General features: G+C 38.5%; 1 protein-coding gene across 1 annotated transcript in view; it reads left to right on the top strand.

The window, feature by feature from the left end:
- Positions 1–20,904, top strand: part of ATP10A (ATPase phospholipid transporting 10A (putative)) — a gene marked incomplete at its 5' end in the record, with an annotated part of 112,515 nt that overhangs the window by 83,657 nt on the left and 7,954 nt on the right. Inside the window, 9 exons of the mRNA XM_017736966.1 lie at positions 364–581; positions 2,053–2,247; positions 3,723–4,284; positions 9,582–9,685; positions 9,857–9,983; positions 12,195–12,379; positions 13,721–14,042; positions 15,987–16,063; positions 19,418–19,543. Coding sequence (XP_017592455.1) covers positions 364–581; positions 2,053–2,247; positions 3,723–4,284; positions 9,582–9,685; positions 9,857–9,983; positions 12,195–12,379; positions 13,721–14,042; positions 15,987–16,063; positions 19,418–19,543 — 1,916 coding nt within the window. The remainder of the gene's footprint in view (positions 1–363; positions 582–2,052; positions 2,248–3,722; positions 4,285–9,581; positions 9,686–9,856; positions 9,984–12,194; positions 12,380–13,720; positions 14,043–15,986; positions 16,064–19,417; positions 19,544–20,904) is intronic.

Genomic DNA, 20,904 nt, shown 5'->3' on the forward strand with positions numbered 1-20,904 from the left:
ATCTCCTACTCAGATTTCAAGTGAAGACCAAATTATTTGGTTGATTCCATCAGGCAGAGCTGTAGAATAGTGTTCAGGGATGCACTGAGTTACTGCAGAGTCTAACTGCCTTTCAGAGAGAATGTGATGATAAGGGAGGCAGTGCATCGTGTTACATTTCTAATTATGTTATCTGCATCCTCCATTAGATATTACCATTCAATTAAGACTACACTATATCTCCTGGTAATGGAATCATTCATTATTACTGTGGAAGCACAGTATAATATTAAAATCAGACCATTTGGAAAAAAGTCACCTCTCCCTCTTTCTAAGCCACTTTTAACATATGCAACATTTGTCCCTTTTTATTTTCACTGATAGCCAAACGCTTAGCAATGTACCAAGAACCTGATTCTGAGGAAGAAGAGGCAGCCCCAAAAGGAGGAACTCTGTCCCAGCGAGACAGTATCTGTAGCCATCAGAGCATCAAAGTGATACACAGGAGCCAGAGCACCAAAACCCACCGGCGCACAGGTAGCAGAGCTGAAGCAAAAAGAGCAAGCATACTCTCGAAGCACACTGCATTCAGTAGCCCAATGGTAAGTCATGAGAACTAAATGCCCAGTGTCCTGTATCTTGTAATAGAGCCATGTCCTGAAAAGGTAAAGAAATCTGTAGCGCAGATTTCTTTATAGATTTCATCTTGGTGTTTTTACTTCTGTGGTCACAGCTGTTTGTACAAAAACAATCAAGTGTTGGCATAGATCTTACCTAAATGCCTTGTCTGTGGGAACAAGCTGGAGGTAAAGACAATCTGAAACGTTTTAGTTATACTTTGATTTTGAAAAGAAAATGTATGTCTTTTATCTACAGAAGCTGAGAATAGCATTGAGGTGAAGGATTTAAATTGCTCTGCATATGCCTCTTCTTTTCTCTTTTGTCAGGGGATTTTAAAACTATCAAGTGCTGGGGTGGACACCACGTATTCCAATTCTTAGACACTGTTGACGTACACCATAGCATAGTTCTTAGTGTGTTTCAGTGGTTATCTGTCGACTGCATGTATTGTATTTTAAAAAGTAAATATCTTTACATTTCAAAATGTTGGTGGCTTTATGTCCTTACAACTTCATTTGGTTTGTTTTATACTGCTGTAATTCTGTGTAAGTTTTACATGAGATGAATGGTAATAAGAGGGGAGAGGAGCCAAGTCGTGTCCATTTAGGGGTTTTGCATTGTTGCACTGTTGACACAAATTCACCCTTAGAGCAAATTACAAATATAGACCAAGAAAGATGCTGTTTTCACTGGTGGCACTTCTTGATTTCAGACAGGAGTAAGCTCTTTTGATAAAATTCCAACCTGCAGTTTTTATACGTGGTGTTCTGTGGTTGCCCATATTCATCAGCTGCTGTGCATCAAGAGATAAAATTCTACTGAGAAAAGAGGCTTAGATCAGTTTATCTTTTAATCTTTTGTATCCTTGCCTCCCTCTGTGTTACAAAATACCAGAGTTTGCTCTGACAAGAATTATATTAAATAAGTAGAAAATACTGATGAAATAGAGTTGAAAGTGCTCAGTGTTTCAATGTAAAAAACCCTCATGAATTAACTTCAAATGTGTGGATGGTTGTTGTTCTCTAACAAACAATTGAAGATGGTTTCATTTTCCTGTGCTGATGTAAAGCCAAACTTTAAATGTCATTGCTGTCTATTTTTTCCACACTTTTGGTCTCTGCAGTGTACCATACTTCAGTATTAGATAATAAATGTCTTGAATTAAACAGGAAAGAGGGAGAAAATTTAGTATGTAACTCTTCTGCTATCCACTACCTCCAAAGTAGATAAATATTGCTACTATAAATATTTCACATAATTTCTACCCGTAGACTCACTGTTAACTGTTTATTGTCTAGAATGGGTGTGTTACAGTTCTCTCCACCTCTACTCTGTGGTGTAAGGCCGCCACAAAACTCTTGATACTGACACTGCGTTGGATGCTTTAATTGCTTGTTGCTGCTTTGGAAACATGTAGAAACACAGATACTAATCACTGGTATTTGTTACTAGGAGAAGGACATCACACCTGACCCAAGGTTGTTAGAAAAGGTGAATGAATGTGCAAAGCATCTGGAGGTCATGAGGAACCACGAACAGCCATTATCCCATCTGAGTCCAGAACTATGTGACATATTTGACTTCTTCATAGCTTTGACTATATGTAACACAGTTGTGGTGACTGCACCAAATCAGCCCCGACAGAAGGTAAGGTAAAGAAAAAGGAAAAGAGTTCAGGCTACTTCTGCCTTTGTACTAATTTATCTTGTAAGGTAGGGAAATGAAAACCTCCTGTTCTAGTGAGAAACCGCTGGAACGAGTTGTGAGATGACTTGTAGAACCACTATGTGACTTGAGTGAGTTTAATAATGCATTGGCTGAATGGAGTATGTTGTCAGCTATTTCATTTGCCTCCATGGCAAGATATGCTTTCATCGACAATTTCAAGATACTTCTGAAACTCTCCTGATTTCTTGTACTGTAACTTATTCATTTAATAAGCATAAATATACAAGTATGTGAGGAAACTAATTTGTAAATGTGCAAAACTTACCAGAAAGGGATATAAGCTGTCAGTGAATAAATATTTCATATGTATGGATTAAATTAAGAAAAGGCTGAGACATTTTTTAAAAGTCTAAAAAGAGAAACGTACTTGAAAAACATCACTTAAAACTTTCAAATTATGTAAAAGATGCATCTTAAGCTCATTATGAAAAATAATGATCGTTACTGCTTAAATTGGCCTTAACTAGTGTCATTGATGAATGAGAATTTCAAGAACGCAATCCCAAGATGATCTGTAAGACAAAACTATAATGGAATGTAATATTAAAGCTCACCAGCAGCTGGAATTTCCATTCTGGAGAAAATTCTGCACTTTGCTTCTGTTCCAGATTGGAATAAAAAGTGAACTAGTCTGCAAAATTATGTGGGTTTGTGCCAAGGAAACATTTGGAGAATGCTCAGTTCTGCTGTTTCAGGAATGCTACACTGTTACACAATAATATAATATATATTACTAAGAGTATGCTATTATTATTAATAATACTGTATCTTTGGAACAGATCTGTTTGAACTGAAATGAATGATACGTCTGAAGCAAAATGCTTCAATGCTGAAAGAGACAGGGAAAATTACTTATCGCAACGTTGTCTTTTGAGAATATTTTCAACATTAGCATATTCTCATTAAACTTTACTTAATATTTTCAACATTGGCATATTCTCATTAAACTTTACTTCTACAAGATACCACCCTTCTCAACAGAAAAATATTGCATTAACTTTTTTTCACTACCTTCACTGAATATGCACAAGGGATGACAAGGTTTCATATTAATGGTAGCTTTTAGTATGCACTGCTGATGGTGGTGGTGCAATATTGACAGACTATCCATTAGTCATATCTGAGGAGCTGAAAGAAGAAAAAAAGTTTTAATACAAACATATGCTCTTTCATACACAGATACAATTTTGAAGTTCTAGTAAGTTTTTTTGTTGTTGTTGAGTCAGTGTTGTCCATTTACTTTCCTTTCTCAAAATACAAATACCATTACTTTTTGCTGTCAAAGAAATTTTATTCTTTATTTGGAGATGCTTAGACTGGCTATCAGTGTCAGAAGTCTTGTACAGCTTGTCTTTGGCATTTGTTCATTGGTGCGTTTTGTTCTTCTTCTCAAGGTTAGAGACCGATTTTTACTAAAATCTCCAGTAAAAACCATTGAAGACTTCATACGAAGATTCACTCCAAGTCGCTTGACCTCTGGATCTAACAGCAGCAGTTCATCTAGTCTAGCTACAAGCAAATCAATGCACAGATTTGGTTTAAGCGTGCTTTCATCTACATCTACGGATAGCACTTTATTAAAACTGGAAGAGAAGCTGGCATACTCTGCACAGATGAATAACAATGGCTACAGCTCGCAGCAAGGCAGGACAGCTGTGGGGGGTGCACCTGAGGAAGGAGAACTCCGTTACGAAGCAGAGAGTCCAGATGAAGCTGCCCTTGTCTATGCAGCAAGGGCATACAGCTGTTCTCTGGTTGGAAGGCTGTCTGACCAGGTATCAGTGGAGCTACCTCACCTGGGAACCTTAAGCTTTGAAGTATTACATACGCTGGGCTTTGATTCCGTCAGGAAGAGGATGTCAGTAGTGGTCAGGCATCCTCTCACAGATGAAATAAATGTTTACACTAAAGGAGCAGATTCAGTTGTTATGGATCTTCTTCTGCCCTACTCTTCAGGTACACCTCTTACTTACCTTTGGGGGGGTTGGGAGGCAATTAGTTTCTGAAGATCTCACTGCCTCGTCTAGCAAGTAAACTTGCCTGCTTTCATTTGGTAGAGTGGCAACCATTACCCTTCTTTTATAATACTCTGTAATTATAGCAAATTTTCTGTAACTAATTGCTGGTTCCTTACCTCACAAGAATGAGTGAAGATAATTTCTGTAGAAGATCTCCTACTAGAAAACTTTATTTTAAAGGAATTTTTTGCAACTCTGCCAAAGCAATTTACATTTCTTTAGAAAAACCTGCCTGGCAGTGCTTGGACAGTTGAGTATTTTATATGAAACTGAAATACTTCTTATTGCTGCTTCCCTCAGTTTCATTTTTAAGTCCTTACGTCCTTTTGATGCAATATGTCGCATTAATCAGCACATTTATTGGTGTTTAACTACGATGCTAAAGTGCAATGTGACTCAGTCAGCCATCAAAACAGAAAGGCTGTGGCAAAAGATGGAGAGATGCTGTTCAGACAAGAAATCTTGGCTTCAAATACATAGTTGACTAGCAAGCAATAGACATGTAGCTGTGAACATGGAATTTCCCTAAAGCATGGGGAATTCTCCAGCACCCAAATGTCCTAGGGAGCAGGGACTACCTTAAATAGCTACATGTAATCAGTTGGTTTCAAGAAGAATCCTGTAAGCTTTCAGAAGTTAGAGGAGACACAGGGGTTCCAGTTTGCATTAATCAGTTTGCATCTAATTTACTGTATTTTCAACACTGAATTTCATCCAGTGTTTAAAGATTACCCCAATATGAATGGACAGAGCCCCAAAGTGCTAGAGGTACTTCCCATGTTTCACTAATGCATTGACTTTGTGGTTACTTTGACATGAATTGGAGTAAAAAATTGTGAAAGGCTTACACTGTGTAGTTTTAGTTTAACGAAACACAGAAAAATGTTGGCATTAGTTTTCTGGTTACAGCCATATAAATCAAAGCTGAGCCAAAAATATCAAGAACTTGTCCTTAACTAACAACAAAGTATTCATGAATAATTTTTTAGCAAAGATCTGATATGACAGAAGGCATGTAGAGCATCTATGGAAACTTCTTTCCTTCCAAACTACTAACAGCACTGAAAATTTCCAATACCTAGGAAATATTGATTACAAATTAGTTCTCAGAATGAGAACTGAGCATTTAGAAAAGAAAAAAATATTTTATGCCAAGTCTTAAATTTTTTTGCCACCATATAACAGACTATGTTCGAAGCTGCAGTGTCCATTCACAGTAGACTCAATGGATCAAGGAATTTTCAGGGAAATTTCAGGCTGGTCTAGAACCCACCTAGGTAAAAACAGTAAGGCCAGTTAGAAAATAAAAAAATGACAACGTTATCAGTGGTGATGTACGTCAGAGAAAAAGAAGCACAGTTCCTGAAGGTCAGTGTGGGAATGAGCAATGTCTGTAGCTGGACAAGTACAGGTGCCACCATCATTACAAGCAAACAAATTGAAAGTGGTTATGAAATTGTGCAGGAGGTTTTTTGTTTTGGTTTGGGCTTTTGTTTGTTTGGGTTTTTTTTAGCCCAGATTGAACTATGAGTTCTGGTGTGCTTTGGTTTTGCAAGCAATGTAAAGTGCAGCCACTAGAACACTGTAAGCAGTTCCCCTTGTTTTCTAGTCCTCTTAAGCCCCTCCCAGCTTCAGTAATTCTGTGAGTTTCAGCAGATCTGTCTGAAAAAACATTTGACATTTCTCTTGAGTGTCTTTCACTCCTGGAACTGAATTCACTGTCTGCCTGCAGTTATCCTAGTGTCAGTGGATGTAGAGGAAGCCTCAAAAGATTTATGCCGTGGCTGTTATCTATATTGTGGGATCTGTCTTTGTTGTCATCCACTTCACTGGTAACGATGGAACATGAGTGTGAGGGGAGATGTAATGCTACGAGAATTCAGTCATTTATCATTTCAAGGAAATTACTAAAAAGTGAATGGACATGACAACTAATCCCACAGCTTGGTTTTTGCTCTCTTAGTGCTTCAGGGACATGTGAACTGCACGCTAGTCAAGTGTGTGTCTTGAGACTTTTGCCCTTAGACTGAAGGATCAAGGCATGTCTGTAATCTCCCAGCTCAGACATCACATGACATGAACCAAAGATTCCTGTTTTGGAGGAAGAGTATTTTAGAATATGACATGAGAAGCAGCTTAAAATCAGAAGCAGAAGTATTATGTTTTAGCTTCCTTGTGTCTCATAGAAAAGTATAAATCGTCATGAGCGTTGAAATTTAAAAAGATTATGAATTGACTCCATTTGCTCTGCTTGGATATCTAGTTAAGACTGTGGAGCCTGGTGTATTCTGATAGCAAACAGATTTCCAAAAGCCTTGAAATTATTCCCAAGAGTGTATTGTTTTTACATTATCTCAACAGTCACTGTGTTCATAAATAAGAAAGTTACTGTTTGAGTCAGTACCCAGCTCACACAGGATCTGTGAACATAAGTCATTGAGAAAACAATGACTGTGCTGGCTTTCTGCAGCTCAAGATTATGGAAAGAAATGAAGAAGCAGAAGGCCACTAGCTCTCTGTCTTTCTTCTGGAGAAGACTTCCTTGCTGTTTTTTCACTGGCATGGTGCGTGTGGTCACACTGCTCAGAGCAGACACTGCATCCCAGCTAAAAAGAATCTCCACAACTGGGTTTTGTCTGCAAGAGATTCCTTCCCCCCTTCTAGCTTCTGAGCACAAGATAAATCTCAGGGTAGGACTGATGAGGCACATGAACAGATACAAGGGGGTTTAGCTGTCACTGGTATGCTGGTGGAAGAGCGACATGCTGGAACTGAGAATTTGCACAGAAATTCTGTAGAATGCACATCTCTACTTGTAGAGAGTTGCTGTCTTTGTTCATTGAAGGAGGTATGAGCATTTGACATTATGATTACTGCATTAACACCTGTGGTATTCAGACAGCTCTGAAGTGATTAACACCACTTAACCTTAAAGTGATAGAAACAGCTTTTGATGTGTTTAAGCAGCTATTGAAGTTTGCATCATTTGAAGTCAGTGAGCCACTAAAATAGCTACTCTCGTAAGACAATTTCATGTGGGATATGCAAAAAATATGGCATTTTTCTCTAGAATGTTAATGTATCACAATAAATTAGGAAGAAGGCTTACCTGCTTTATTGTTTAAGTTAAAAAGATGACTCACTAATACAAGAAGCCTCGAAGAAGATTTGCTGCAGTACTTCTCCCAGAAGAAAAAATTCTTACATTACGCAGCAAAGTCACATGTGACATAAAGGTTATAACACCCTAATAGAAAAGTAGCTAAGTGAAACTGTATTAGGCTGGTGGTTCCTTGTATGCATACTTCCATATATAATGTCAGAAAGGGCTTTCCAATTGCAAATAATACTTGTAGGGATGTCCTTCGGGAATAATATATCTATATTATCCCTTTGAAACAAAGAGTGATTGCATAGGTAGTATTAATAGGTAGATGGACAGGCCCGTGAGAATATTCCTACCAGTCAGTATTCACCACATGAACTTAATCAGAGATGGAACTGAAATGAACACATGTTGGGAATACCACAGTCTTCACAGAGTCCCTTGGGAACAACTGCATATGTATACTCCCAGCTTTGCAAACCTAGAGAGGATAGAAAAGTCTTTAAAGGTGAAAAAATAGCTTTACAGTGAGTAAAATGTTCTGATACATGGTTGAGATAAATGGAACAAAAACCAGAATATTGGGATTCCAAACTCACAGTTCCCTTATTTTGACAAAATCAATCCATGTATGTGTTTGTGGTGGAGCATCTGAATGCCCAGTTACATACTCTGCTGCTGTATAAATATGGAAGTGCTGAATGCTGTGTAGCCAGACAGATATATATATGTATGCAGTCAACATATAGCAGGATCAAATTCAGTATGAGTGCACACCGGGTAAATGGGCACTGAAAAGTATAAACTGTAAGATACTTATGCCATCTAATTTATATACCAGTATTAAGTGCTTAATATAATGGTATAGTGCCCACAGGCTCTCAGTATGAGAGGTGAGCACATTCAGTGCTGAATTGAGTCTTGAGGTACTCAGACTTCTGGTGAGGAGTGGTCACCTGACTCAGTGACTCGTTACTGTGTAAGTACCAGTAACTCAAATATTGCACTTAAGAACAGCTCCAATTACAGAATTATATCCTGAAACGATTCTACATCCCCTGAAAATATTCAGACTTTAGTAAAAAAAAAGTGTATCACATCAGGGAATAGGAAAACCTGCCAGAAGGTACCAGTCATTCTCACTCAATGGTTCCAATCTAAAAATTTACCAGCTTGTACGTTTACTTTAGTGCTAGCCTTGAAATTCATATTACTTAATATTACTACTACCGTACCTTTTTCATGAACTTGTCTTTATCCTAGCTAATAAAAAACTGCGTTTATTGCTTGTTTTTAATTTTTGGAGACACCATTTCATGTAATAAGATAGAACAAAACGTGCTGCCATCATATTTATTACTCTATGTTGATCACAGAGTGAGCACGTTGCACCAGTCCCAGCTCAAGAGAGAAAAGAAACAGATGCTCACTCCTCGTTTTGAGTGGTTACACATGGCTTTAAGTGAAGGGTAAAGCTAAGTGGAAATTTTGCTGATGCATCTGAGGTAAAAGCTAGCTGTGAGGTCTGCAAGTGCTAATTCTCCTCTAAATGAAATCACAGTCATACCCAGAACTTGGTGTGTTGATTCAGGCTCAGAGGAAGTATCAGTACAGCACTAACAGACAAAAGGACCTTCATGCACTTAGATACACACAACAGAGCACTGTTTCCACTTCTTTCAAGATACTAGCCTTGGTGGAAAACTGAGTGCTATTTTTAAGTGTAGTTTTTCTGCACATGATGAGCTGTGGAGAAGCGGAAAAGCATTTGCTACTAGTGTATTTAAAATCATACTTCTATTTCTGACAGCATTGTTTGGTGTGAAGATTATCATGATTTCTCAAAATATTCAGGCAAAAGAAATACTTAAGGAGTAAAAAAAAAAAGGTCTTTCTCACGTATATTCGCAGTGACTTTTTTGAAGAGAGAAGACAGAAAAGAGAACAAAAAGATAATTTTTTTTAATGGAATGTTTTATTTCAGTTTCCCAGGAAATATCAACAGCTCTTTAAAAGTATCAGTTATAAAGTGCTGGTACAGTAAGTACTGTATATAAGTTTTTATTCTCTGAGGCAATTCAGCTGCTGTTATTTTTCAATGAGTAATTTATGTTTTTATTCTTATCTAGATGACCCTCGGGGCAAACATCAAAAAAAAATCCGAAGCAAAACCCAGAATTACCTTAATCTTTATGCTGTAGATGGGCTGCGCACCCTCTGTATTGCAAAAAGAGTAAGTAAATGCAGGCTTTTAGTTTGCTTTTAAGCAGAGTCTTGACAAAGATTACTGAAGGTATTTATTATTTTATTGTTCTTGATTCATAACTTCTTTTTCATTTTATTCAGTAAAGGATGAATGCCTTTGCATCATGTTGACTGTGCCCTAACATACTCTTTGTAATAGGTTCTCAGCAAGGAAGAGTATGGCTGTTGGTTAAAAACTCATTTGGAAGCAGAATCCTCTATTGAAAATCGTGAAGAACTTCTGTTTCAATCAGCACTGCGGATAGAGAAGAATCTGCATCTGCTAGGTAATGAAATGAGAGCTGGACATGAAATTAAAATGTAATAAAAATTCTGAAAGCTTGGCTATGAAATCCGTTCTTTCCCTTAAATTGTTTCTGACAGTATAGAAATTGGCTTCTGTGGGACTTTATCATGGCTGTCGTGCAGCACCACGAAGGAATGGGATATAATTAACATAAAAGACACCCTGTTTTCCTTGCTCCTGCCATAATTTTATCACTAGTGAAATAAGTGGAGTAATACCAGGGATGAATTTGACACAATATCATAAATGGGAACTGCTGCTCTAAACAAGAGGAGGATTTGGCCCAAGCTGTCTACAGAATTTCATTAGCTCAGTGCCACTTCAACATGTCAGAGACTTCCGTGACTCCAGGGACACCGGAGACATGCATAAAGCAAAGCTCATAAACTGCATCTGTGAGAGGCATCAACTTTCATATACATCAGGTTCAGCACATGCACTCAGGGCCTGTGTATTCTGTGGCAAGGGTTTGCAGTTAAAATCAGTGTATGTAAAAAGCATTGCAAGAGCTAAGTCATAGTCTTTTGAGTTGAGATGTTGAAAGCACTGAGATTCTAAAATGTACGTATATACACTAGTACTCCATGCATCCAACTACTTTCTCTGGCAAAGAAAGTGGGACAGCCATAACACTGTTGGAGAAAACAACCTTCACTAATTGCCAGCCTGCTTGTCTCTGGGAGACAGAGCCACCTCACCCAATTTTTAATGAATTTACTGCAGATCTCCAAGGCTCAACATATAACCATATAACATATAACATATATAACATATAATGGAGAGTCAAAAAAATATATAGTTCATTTGGTCTGACTTAGATATCCACTTTAGGATTAGGTGAATCATGCCCTTGAAGTGTCTGGTTCTCTCCCCTGACTTAAAAAGGGGGCATGAGTTGCCTAGTTCAGCCCAGAGTAATCAAGATCTCACCATGGGTGTACCTGTTGGCTCTGCCTGCAGTCTGAGGTGAAGAGAAAAAAAAAAAAGTGAAATTGAGCTGCTAGACAAATAAGTGAGCTCTGGCCAGCAGTAAACTATCAGTTCAGTCATTCCCCAAGAAGCTCATACTGTGGTTTGTAGTTTGCAATGATCAGTCATCATTAGGTTGTGGGAATAAAAATTTAGTCTGGAATATATTTTTCTTTGTTTGGATAGCAGTAGCTTTCCCAACACTGCCCTAAGAATGTGTTTTCATGTAAATGACTGGTGCTCAGACTTAAGTGGACTTCTATTGTTAATTGGGTTTTTTTCAAGGAGCAACCATAGGAGTAATAATCAGCTGAGAAAAGTTGATTTTGTTTTTCTTCTTGTTCCAGGTAACTTGCTTGTCTGTCACTTCCTCATTTGCTAGTAGCAGGGCTTGCATTTCCTCACACTGAAGACTCTCTGACATTCAGTAGAGCACTGATGTAGCAATGGTGACACTGAGCTTGGTCCTGAGTGGCTTTTTGCCACTTTTCATATATATGAAAATCTCATCTCAGTCAACTGATTTATGTAAGCGTAAAACAGATACCCAGTCTCTTAAAAACAGGTAGAAAGATGCATTGAAAGCATGAAAATACACATTTTACTCTCACATCATGGTCAACAGATTTATGACTTATTCTCTGCTATATCTCATTTGGCCACCAGTGTCTTTCTGCAAGAGCAAGGAGCAGCAACAAGGCATAAAAAGGTTCATGTCTGCAGCCTAATATGCTGTTGCCAAGATGCAGTCCTGCTGTTATTCCCCTTCAAGAGAAGAATTTTTTGTGACCCACTCTCTTCTCGTGGAGAAAAGGCAGTTAAGACCCTTAGGAACTGAAAAGATCTCCAAGAACCAATACCTTCTCTAGCAACATTGAGCAGAAATGATGCAGATATAGAGCATAGAGACAATAAGCCTTGTGAACCTCTGGGACTAGGAGTGGCGTCTGGTTGCTTTTCAAATATTGAATTCTGGATTTGTTGTTTATTGTTGATGCAAATGTTTACCACAGCTACTTTCCTTTCTTCTTCCTCAATACCCCCAAAAAGCTGCCCAAATCTTGCAAGCATTGGTAGTTTAGCTGTTTCCCGGTAAAAGTGACTGCTGGTTGTTTTGGGGTTTGGTTTTTTTTAAATCTAATCTTAAAACTTCTGGGTTTTAAGATTAGATTTAAAGTGTTCATTTAATATGGAATATTTTGCGGTTTTTTTGTGTACTTAGGTGCAACTGGCATAGAGGACCGTTTGCAGGATGGTGTTCCAGAAACCATTGCACGCTTGCGCAAAGCTGGGTTGCAGATTTGGGTTCTTACTGGAGACAAGCAAGAAACAGCTGTTAATATTGCATATGCCTGCAAGCTACTAGATCATGATGAAGAAATTATCACTTTGAATGCTGAATCACCAGTAAGCAGATCCACTGTACAAGTTTACTAATGAACTAGTTTTGCTCTGTTTTCAACTTGCACAATTTAAAGTTTGATGGCTTTTTTCCTTTTCCTCTTTTTTTTTTTTCTTCTTTTCCTGCTTCATCTATAATTTTCAGGTAGGACATGCCTTTGAATACTTTTCAGTGAGTGATGCTTCTAAACCTTAATCTCATCTATCATAAACATACTGAAAACATGTAACTGTGTATAGTGAACTCCACCACGAATGAAAATATGCCATAGCAGCATAAATCACTGTCTTCGGTATGCATTCTCAAAACATCCCTAATTCTGTTTATTGGCACTAATAGGTCTAAAAAGCAACCTGTTATTAAAACATGTTGAGAAAGAAAGCAATTGATAACCTATTGAGAATTTGTGCTTTATTTAAGCCACTGAAATGTAGTATTTAGGTAACTCAGTCATTCATGTTTTCTCAGGTGGCTTTTTCTCTGGAGAGAGAAGCAATATTTAAATTCCGATGCTAACACTGAGAGGCAGAAAACTACATCTACAGTAATGCCTTGCTTCCTAACAGAGCTTTTCTAATCCTTCTGAATTACTGATCTTTCCTGTGCTCAACTTTTTGCAAGCAGTCGCAAAGAGTTTACTGATACGGTCTAACATACAAGGAACCAGACTGATAGTGCTGTAGTCCTTTTATGGGGTGATAAAATTGGACTTCAGATCAGCAGAGGAGAGGTAGGCCATCAGTATTCAGTTCCAATTTCTTTCAAAAAGGAAGAAACGATAACAGCATTTTCCATTGTTGGGTGTATCAACTGAATTGGTAAATTAATTTTCCATGGGTTTTCTTTTTAGTCATACTTTGCTGTAAGACCAATAGCACTTTTTTTGAATGCTCATGTATTCTCAGTAACATCTTCTAGCTGAGTATGGCTAGGAGAGAGATTTCAGCTTAAATAACCTTTAATTGGCCTTTAACAATGCATAACTCTTTGATCTGAGTTGTGGGCGTATACATGGTGTTCATCACCATAGTTAACTGGTACCAATTATATATCATTTCCCAGCACTGTTATTCTGAGAAGGAGCTAAAAGAAATTAATTTAGCGTACAAAAGTGCATGTTAAAGAAGAATTAGATTTTAAGCCTTTCTACTCTTTATTGTTGTCATACCTTGTGCAAGAATTGTGTTCAGAACAAGTAGAAAAGAAGATTATTAGAAATTAAAACTTTTAACAGTGCAACAAATAATGCATTCCCCATATTAGTTATGCCTAAACATATATCAAACAGCAGCCTTTGAATACATGTTCTTTTCTCTCAAGCATTTGTATTTTGAATTTTTTTTCAGGAGACATGTGCTGTCTTGCTGGAGCAGTGTCTGCAATGCGTAGAGTCTAAATTTTCAAACAACACAATAGACGGAGCTACTGGAAACATGACTGTTGGGTTCACCCCTCTCTATCCACCCTCTTCCTCTGTGCTTTCCAGCTTGGGCCTAGTGATTGATGGAAGGACTCTAGCTTATGCCCTGGAACCCATGCTAGAAGATAAATTTCTTGCACTAGCCAAGCGATGCCGTTCAGTACTGTGTTGTCGCTCTACCCCACTCCAAAAGAGCATGGTAGTGAAACTAGTCAGAGACAAACTCAAAGCAATGACCTTGGCAATAGGTAAATACCTCAGTTTAAACTAGCCTGCCCTGATGTATACTGTGTCTTGAAAATTTTGATTTTTTTGACATGCAGTAGGACCCTCCCAGCTGCCTCACAACTGAAACAGCCTTCCAGTTTTGTCTGAAAACATGCTGGACAATTCTAATATATTTATTCTAACATATTTACTCAAAACCAGGATAGAAGTCTGGAGTAGTATTTAGGATTTCTTCCTACAGAAATTAGGTGATCAGGACCAGTTATGCTAAGAGGTTTTGACATGTCTGAACACAGCTGTGAAGAGCTGGGTTATCTGATGCTGTGCAAAACACCATTTTGGAGTCACTGTATTACACAAAAAAAAATTTGCGCTTATTGCTATTTCATCTGATCATACTTAAACTCAAGGTTCTGTATTTATCATCACAAGTCAGCCATACAGCACAGGCTATGACTTGGCCTTGTCATTATAGAGAGTGGATTTACAACTGCTATCATGCCAACGCTTACACTTCTTCCCACCTAATCACTCAATTAGCAAAGGGGAGACTTTGGCAGTTGATCTGTCTTAAATTTGACACAATCTTCCATGTTTCTATGATTTTTACACAAGTCATCCAGCTCTTCTTTCCCTGCTTCAAGTTTAGGTTCGTGTTTCATTAGAAGATACGATTTCAGCATACACTGTCATAAATACACTTGCTTTCATCTACCTGTATTGGTTAATTATAGCTGGAACATATGTGGGTGGGACCTGCCCATGGGAAACCCTAAGTACATATAATAATTGCCAGATTTGTGTGACATCTACATCACCAAGTACATGCTGATTATCATAATCTTTATGCTCAATATATCTAGCCCAGATATGCCTCCCTCCCACTGAATTTATATCTTTGGCTAATTGACTGTGGACATAATCATTTGCATATGTTGTAAAGAACATCTGGCTCGTTAACTTGAATTATCCAGAATGCTTAAAAACACTAGTGGAGACTGAGCAGCTTGTATTTTCACTCTTTCTGAGTATCTTGAGCCTATGGGTTGAGCTCAAGCTCCTGCTCTGGCTTAGAGCCTAGCTGTGTGCATCCTCCCTTTTAACCAACATGAGCTAACTTAGGGTTGTGTCACACACTCACAAAGACATCAGCTTTGTCTGGTGAGTGGATACTACTCTTTACATGTGCCAACACCAGGGAAACTGGTGAGATGTGGTGTGCACCTCAGCCACTGAAGTTTAAAACTACGTGTCTTGTCATAAGCCAATACAGTTTCATTTTCCACTAGTACACTGGCTGTAAATTTGAGGTTAATAAGTAGATACATACCTCATTCTGATATCCTGTCTACGGCACCTATCACTTGTGGTATCGTGATTGGAAGCAGAGTAGTGGGTGGTGACTCTGCAGCCATTCCAATTAAATCTACCAGTCTTCGGTGTATTAAAGATCTCGGACTGGTCAACCCTACTCTCTTGACTTTTTCTTTCATTCATCTACTTTTTAACTTTTTTTAGTATTTTTAAAGTGTAGACATCTTCACTGGCTTTAGGCCTTCTGGGACATTTAATTCTTGGTCATACCTGATTGCAGGCAGACTGTTAATCAGGAAGTAGAAGTATTGGGAAGCTCATTCTCAGCCTTCCACTGTTTTACTATTAGTGCAGTTCAGGCCTGACACCTGAATTTTAGGTATAACTAAAATGAGATGGATTTGTTTTATTGTTACTTTCCTGTAATTAAAAGGTGTACAAAGATCTGAATGTCTTGGAAACTTTGCAAGCTTTGAACTTTATGTTCTATAGATGTATCGTTTTCTACCGCACATCTCCCTTACTATACCCAACCAGCACTTACTAAATGTCTCTCTATACTCAACCAACAACTGTTTTTCCTTTGTTTTGTTGCTGCTAAAAGTAGGTGATCTACTAGTGACAGCAAAACTGTATTCTGTTATCTTTAGGTGATGGTGCTAATGATGTCAGCATGATCCAAGTGGCAGATGTTGGTGTGGGGATCTCTGGTCAAGAAGGCATGCAGGTAATGTTGCTCATCCAGTGGAATGCACTCCCATGAGGGGGTGAAACAGACACTTCCTATAGGTCAGATTGTTCAGACTGCCTCTGGATAGTCAGCACAAATAAAGAAAAAGCAGCAAGTTGTGCTGAGGAGTCCCAGTTGTGTGTTATAAGAGTTCTTCCAACCTGAGTTTGAGCTCACAGTTGTTCTCAGATCTCTGATGCATGTACACACATTCTACCTTCTCAGAAAATTGAACTTACCATATCCCTTTAAGGAATATGATTAAAGAAATAATTAGCTAAATGCTTGTTTACTGGAGGAAAAAAAATCTCAGTTATGCATTATTTAGGAAATAAAGGTTCATCTTATTCTGGCTTTTATTCTCCTCTCTCCTGTATTCCTTGGGTATACTTCTGTGGAGTGGCTGGGGAAGCCAATACGACTGACATAGCTTATTTGCATGATGTGGTGGTGACCCTTAGCCCAGCCACCCACACATCTCACTCACTCAGCTTATTCAGACAGCAAAACAGAAATTGTGGCCCTTTGCAGAACCACTGCTCCCTACACCTTATAGTAAGTTTTGGTTCTGGCTACATTTCCAGCCACAGGGAATAGCAGATTGAGGGTACTTGCCTTGTAGTCTTCTGGATGTGTTCCACCCATGATTACTGCATTTTCCACTGTGTAAGAGGCACTTCTCTCATCCCCAGAAATGATGTATGTATTATCTCAGCCTCCTCTACTGCTACTGCAGATCAGTTGCAGTGTTAGGACCAGACATGGCAGTAAGACACAGAGAATGAGGAGGATACCTCATTTCCACAACCTACCTTGTATTTGGGCGGGCTGATTGCATGAGAAAAGAGAGTAGCTGAGTATATGTCAAATAGCTCTGTTTGAAAGTGGGAAGTGTTTCCATCCTGAGGACCTGAGCAGATGAGCATGCTCCTTAACTTGGTTACCAGTGGGTGGTTCTCTGACCCAAATTGCATTTTTTGCAACACTGGCTGGATGTTTTGCTCAAAAGGGAAGAGAGGCCTCCTTCACACAGTGCACAAGTTGGCTATAGAGTTTTATTTCATGGGATTTCATGAATGCTGTAATTTATTTGGGTCAACGCCCAAACTTACGAAACAAAAATTAAAGTGAGCTATGAACTTGGGTATCAACTTTATGCATTTTCTGACTCCAGATCAGCAGAAGCTAGGACAGGTCACTGGAGAAAAGTCAGTAGATATTTTTCTTCTTTATCATACACTTTTCAATGTGTATGAATCTTCAAATTACTTCTGCATTGTCACTCTGCAGGCAGTCCAAGCTTCAGAGAGCTCAGAGAAGACTGGTTTTGTGGGCTCCCCTCCAAACCTGTCAGTTCAAAAAAGTCTGCTGCAAACTTCTTCAGTCTTACCACCTCTTATGAACTTACCAATAAGCTCTTGTCATCTATGTATTAATTCAGATCAATTTTTTTCCTAATGCAGACATACATTGCTCATAGGATTTTTTTTTGACTCCTTGCCCCTTTATGCCACTTTCAGTTGAGCTCATACACTTACAATAACCAGTCCTCAAATTCCCCTGGCTTTTGCAGTGTATTCAGGTCTGAAAGCTATTTTCTCATTAACTCATTAAACTACCTGTTTTTTTCTAAATGAAAGTTCAACAGAGTGGAAAATGTTTATAGATCCCTTCCCTTCCTGCAAGTCCTAAGGAACCACACAGACCTCTTTACTATAAACAACTGTCAGATTTGTACACATGCAGGTACTCAGAAGGCGTTGAGCATTTAGATGTCTAAGACAGCAATACTGTCTGATTTATTTTCTTACCACATTCTGTGGAAGCATGTGGAGCTGGAAGAAAAAAAAGAAGTAAAATGTGAAAAATCAAGGGGCTATTTTGAGACTAAGTAAACATGCAAATGTAACTGGATAACATATCTTTCTCTCTGTGTTTCTCACCATCATAAAAATGGAATGAAAAAAGAAAAAAATCATGACACTTCTCAGAGTGTGCTGAGAAGTACTATGTTAGAAGCACAAATGAAGCTAACGTTTTTGTTTTGACATTGGATAGGCTGAGATGGGGTGGAGGACAAGGAAGCAGACATTGCATAGCCCTGTTCTCCTCAAACTGCAAGATAGCTGTATGTCTGCAAGACAAATCAGACTTCTGTGCAGGGAGATTATAACAAGTGTGTCTCAGTACCTGAGAAATCCTAGGATGTGTCAACATACTAAAAAGTGTCTCAGTCCTTATATATATATCTACTGCTTAAATTGCAATGCATTCTTACACCTTCTCTTGCATACTGTTTTAGAGTTTATTTTGATAGCTTCTACAAGCACTTACATGGGAAAAACTGAGCCCTTTTGATGTTTTACCAAGAAAGAGAATTAGGAAAACTTAAAAGGAAATATGTCTCTCATTTAAAAATACAGACAAAATATAGCCATCAGAGTGTAAGGAGGATACTGCTCCTTTGGAGGTTTCCACTTTTCCTTCTGTTTTTGCTGAACTGAATTGTGAGAAGAAAGGTGATACCAAAATAGAAAATTAAATGTAAAATAATATTAACTGAAACCTTAGTGTGATCCTAGGCATAAGGAAAATCATGAAACAACCATGATAACACAAGTAGGTCTCACCTAGATGTACAGTACCCTGAAATTTAGTCAGAATTAGAGAGAAACTGTGTGATTCATTTTGTCAGTGTCATCTGACAGTCTGCACAGTCCCAGAGGACTCTCATCTAGTGTGATTTTTTTCTCATACACAGTTATAGAAAATGTGCGATTTTAAAAAACCATCAAAATATTGGTATCTCAGGACAGCCAAAGTAAACTTTATAAACCAGGTCTGCAAATAAAATTAAAACTAATATTTTTATTGTTTTGTCTTTTGAAGTCGAATAATTATGATGCAACCACTTAATTGTGCTGTTCTTATCTTATTCTCTGGAAATTCATTTTGCCCTGTAAGTACACTGTAGTTTTTACAGAGAAGGATGTTACAGCCACCAAGATCTTCATACATGGACCCGGAGCCTTCATGCTCGTCCAAGTGCAATTTCCAGCCATTCTCCCACCTCTTGCTTTTTGTTGTTGCTTGTCACCATCTGCAGTGTAGGCTGTAATCTCGTCTGGGTGAGGACTGGGTTGTCTTGCATGTCCTGCCAAGCTGCTGCATTTGCTCATGGGTATTTCAAATCCATGCAGCAATAGCTGCATTTCATAAGCACTGTCATGAATTTCATTCTTCATGAGTATAACTTCCACTGACTGTAGGAGTTGACAAGATGACTAGATGCATTGTTAGTGTTAGAAGTGGTGCTTTACAATAATGATTCCAACCTTTGTTTCATTAAAGGCGGTGATGGCAAGCGACTTTGCAATCCCGAGGTTCAGGCATTTGGAGAAGCTTTTGCTTGTTCATGGCCACTGGTGTTATTCCCGACTCGCCAACATGGTGCTGTATTTCTTCTACAAAAATGCCGTAAGTGTTTGACTTGGCAGCTTTATGGCACCACATGTTTCCAGGGTTTATTTTGTGCTAAGTGAGCATTAGGTCAGCCTTCAAATGGTTTATAAATAAGCTGCAAAGAAATTTGTGGAGCTGAAAGACAGCTGGCTGCCATTTGCAGAAATACGGGACCCACTCCATAACAGCTACAGTGTGCTGCTGAATGTGCAAATTAGGTAACACAAATAACAAGCCCTGCTGAAGAAAAGTTTCTTTATAGAGCAGTTTTGCAGAATTTAGCTGGCTGGATACAGAAGTCTTCAATGCCAAAGACATCCAGAACTGGTCCCAAGTAGCAGTTGAGTGTGTTTTCTCTTCCTGACTGTATCTCATCATTGTTTATGAATCATTGTACATATTTCCTAGTGACTTGAGATAATTCGAGTCCTTTCTGTATCTCAGATGCAGAGACTGGGAAGGCTTTTTTCTTGATTTATCTCACTTCCAACTAATCAAAAGAGTTCATTAGAAAGGAAGCACACAGTGGTAAAGAACAGATGACGGGTCTGTGTTTCCTCCCTGGTGTATGAAACAGGACTCAATCCAGTACTGGGCATCGAGCCAGAGGCAACTCAACTCCTTGGCCTCAACAAAGGCTCTTTGCATTGATCTTGGAGTACAAAGATGATTGATTGAAAACAGCCTAACAAGGCAACCAAGAATACCACCAGCTGGGTGGGACTCCCTGGCAGGCACATATATTTGCTCACTTGGCAACAGCTACAGATCACTTTGGGAGTAAGGTGTATGAAGAAGCAGGCAGAAGAGGACAGCTAGATCACTCATACCTCTGTTTTCTCCAGAGGGCAATGTATGAACTGTGTGCAGGAGACTGGATTTTTTCCCCAGTATCAGAAAAAAAGTGGGTTTCAGTTTTTTAAAAGTTGCTTTCCAATTTTAATCTTTTAAATTAAAGTAATGCACATAAGACACTCCAGCAATCAGCAGTCAGAGATGCTGTTTATACATCCGATGCTTTTGTTCAGCTTGGGTAAAATCTTCCATTTTCTTTGGTACAACTGCCCTTGATTACAAGTATTATTTCTCATGCCATTTTTAGACATTTTCACAAGCTACCGCCTCAAGGCTAGAAACTGAAGAAATCTCTTTGTGTTGGCTGTGTTTTGGCAGCCTTCATAGCTTTCTGAGAAATACTTGTTGCTTCTGACTCTAAAATTGTAGTTGGATATCCAGCATATAGACATGAATATGTCTGACACAGAGCCTGCCCTTAAGGAAAGATTGTTAAAAATGGAAAGATAGGAGCACCTGAACCTTTTGCAAGGAGACTATTCTGGATGATTCTCCACAGTCAAGATAGCTACACTGCAAAT

The sequence above is a fragment of the Corvus brachyrhynchos genome, unplaced genomic scaffold, assembly GCF_000691975.1.
Source record: "Corvus brachyrhynchos isolate BGI_N302 unplaced genomic scaffold, ASM69197v1 scaffold83, whole genome shotgun sequence".
Lineage (NCBI taxonomy): Eukaryota > Metazoa > Chordata > Aves > Passeriformes > Corvidae > Corvus > Corvus brachyrhynchos.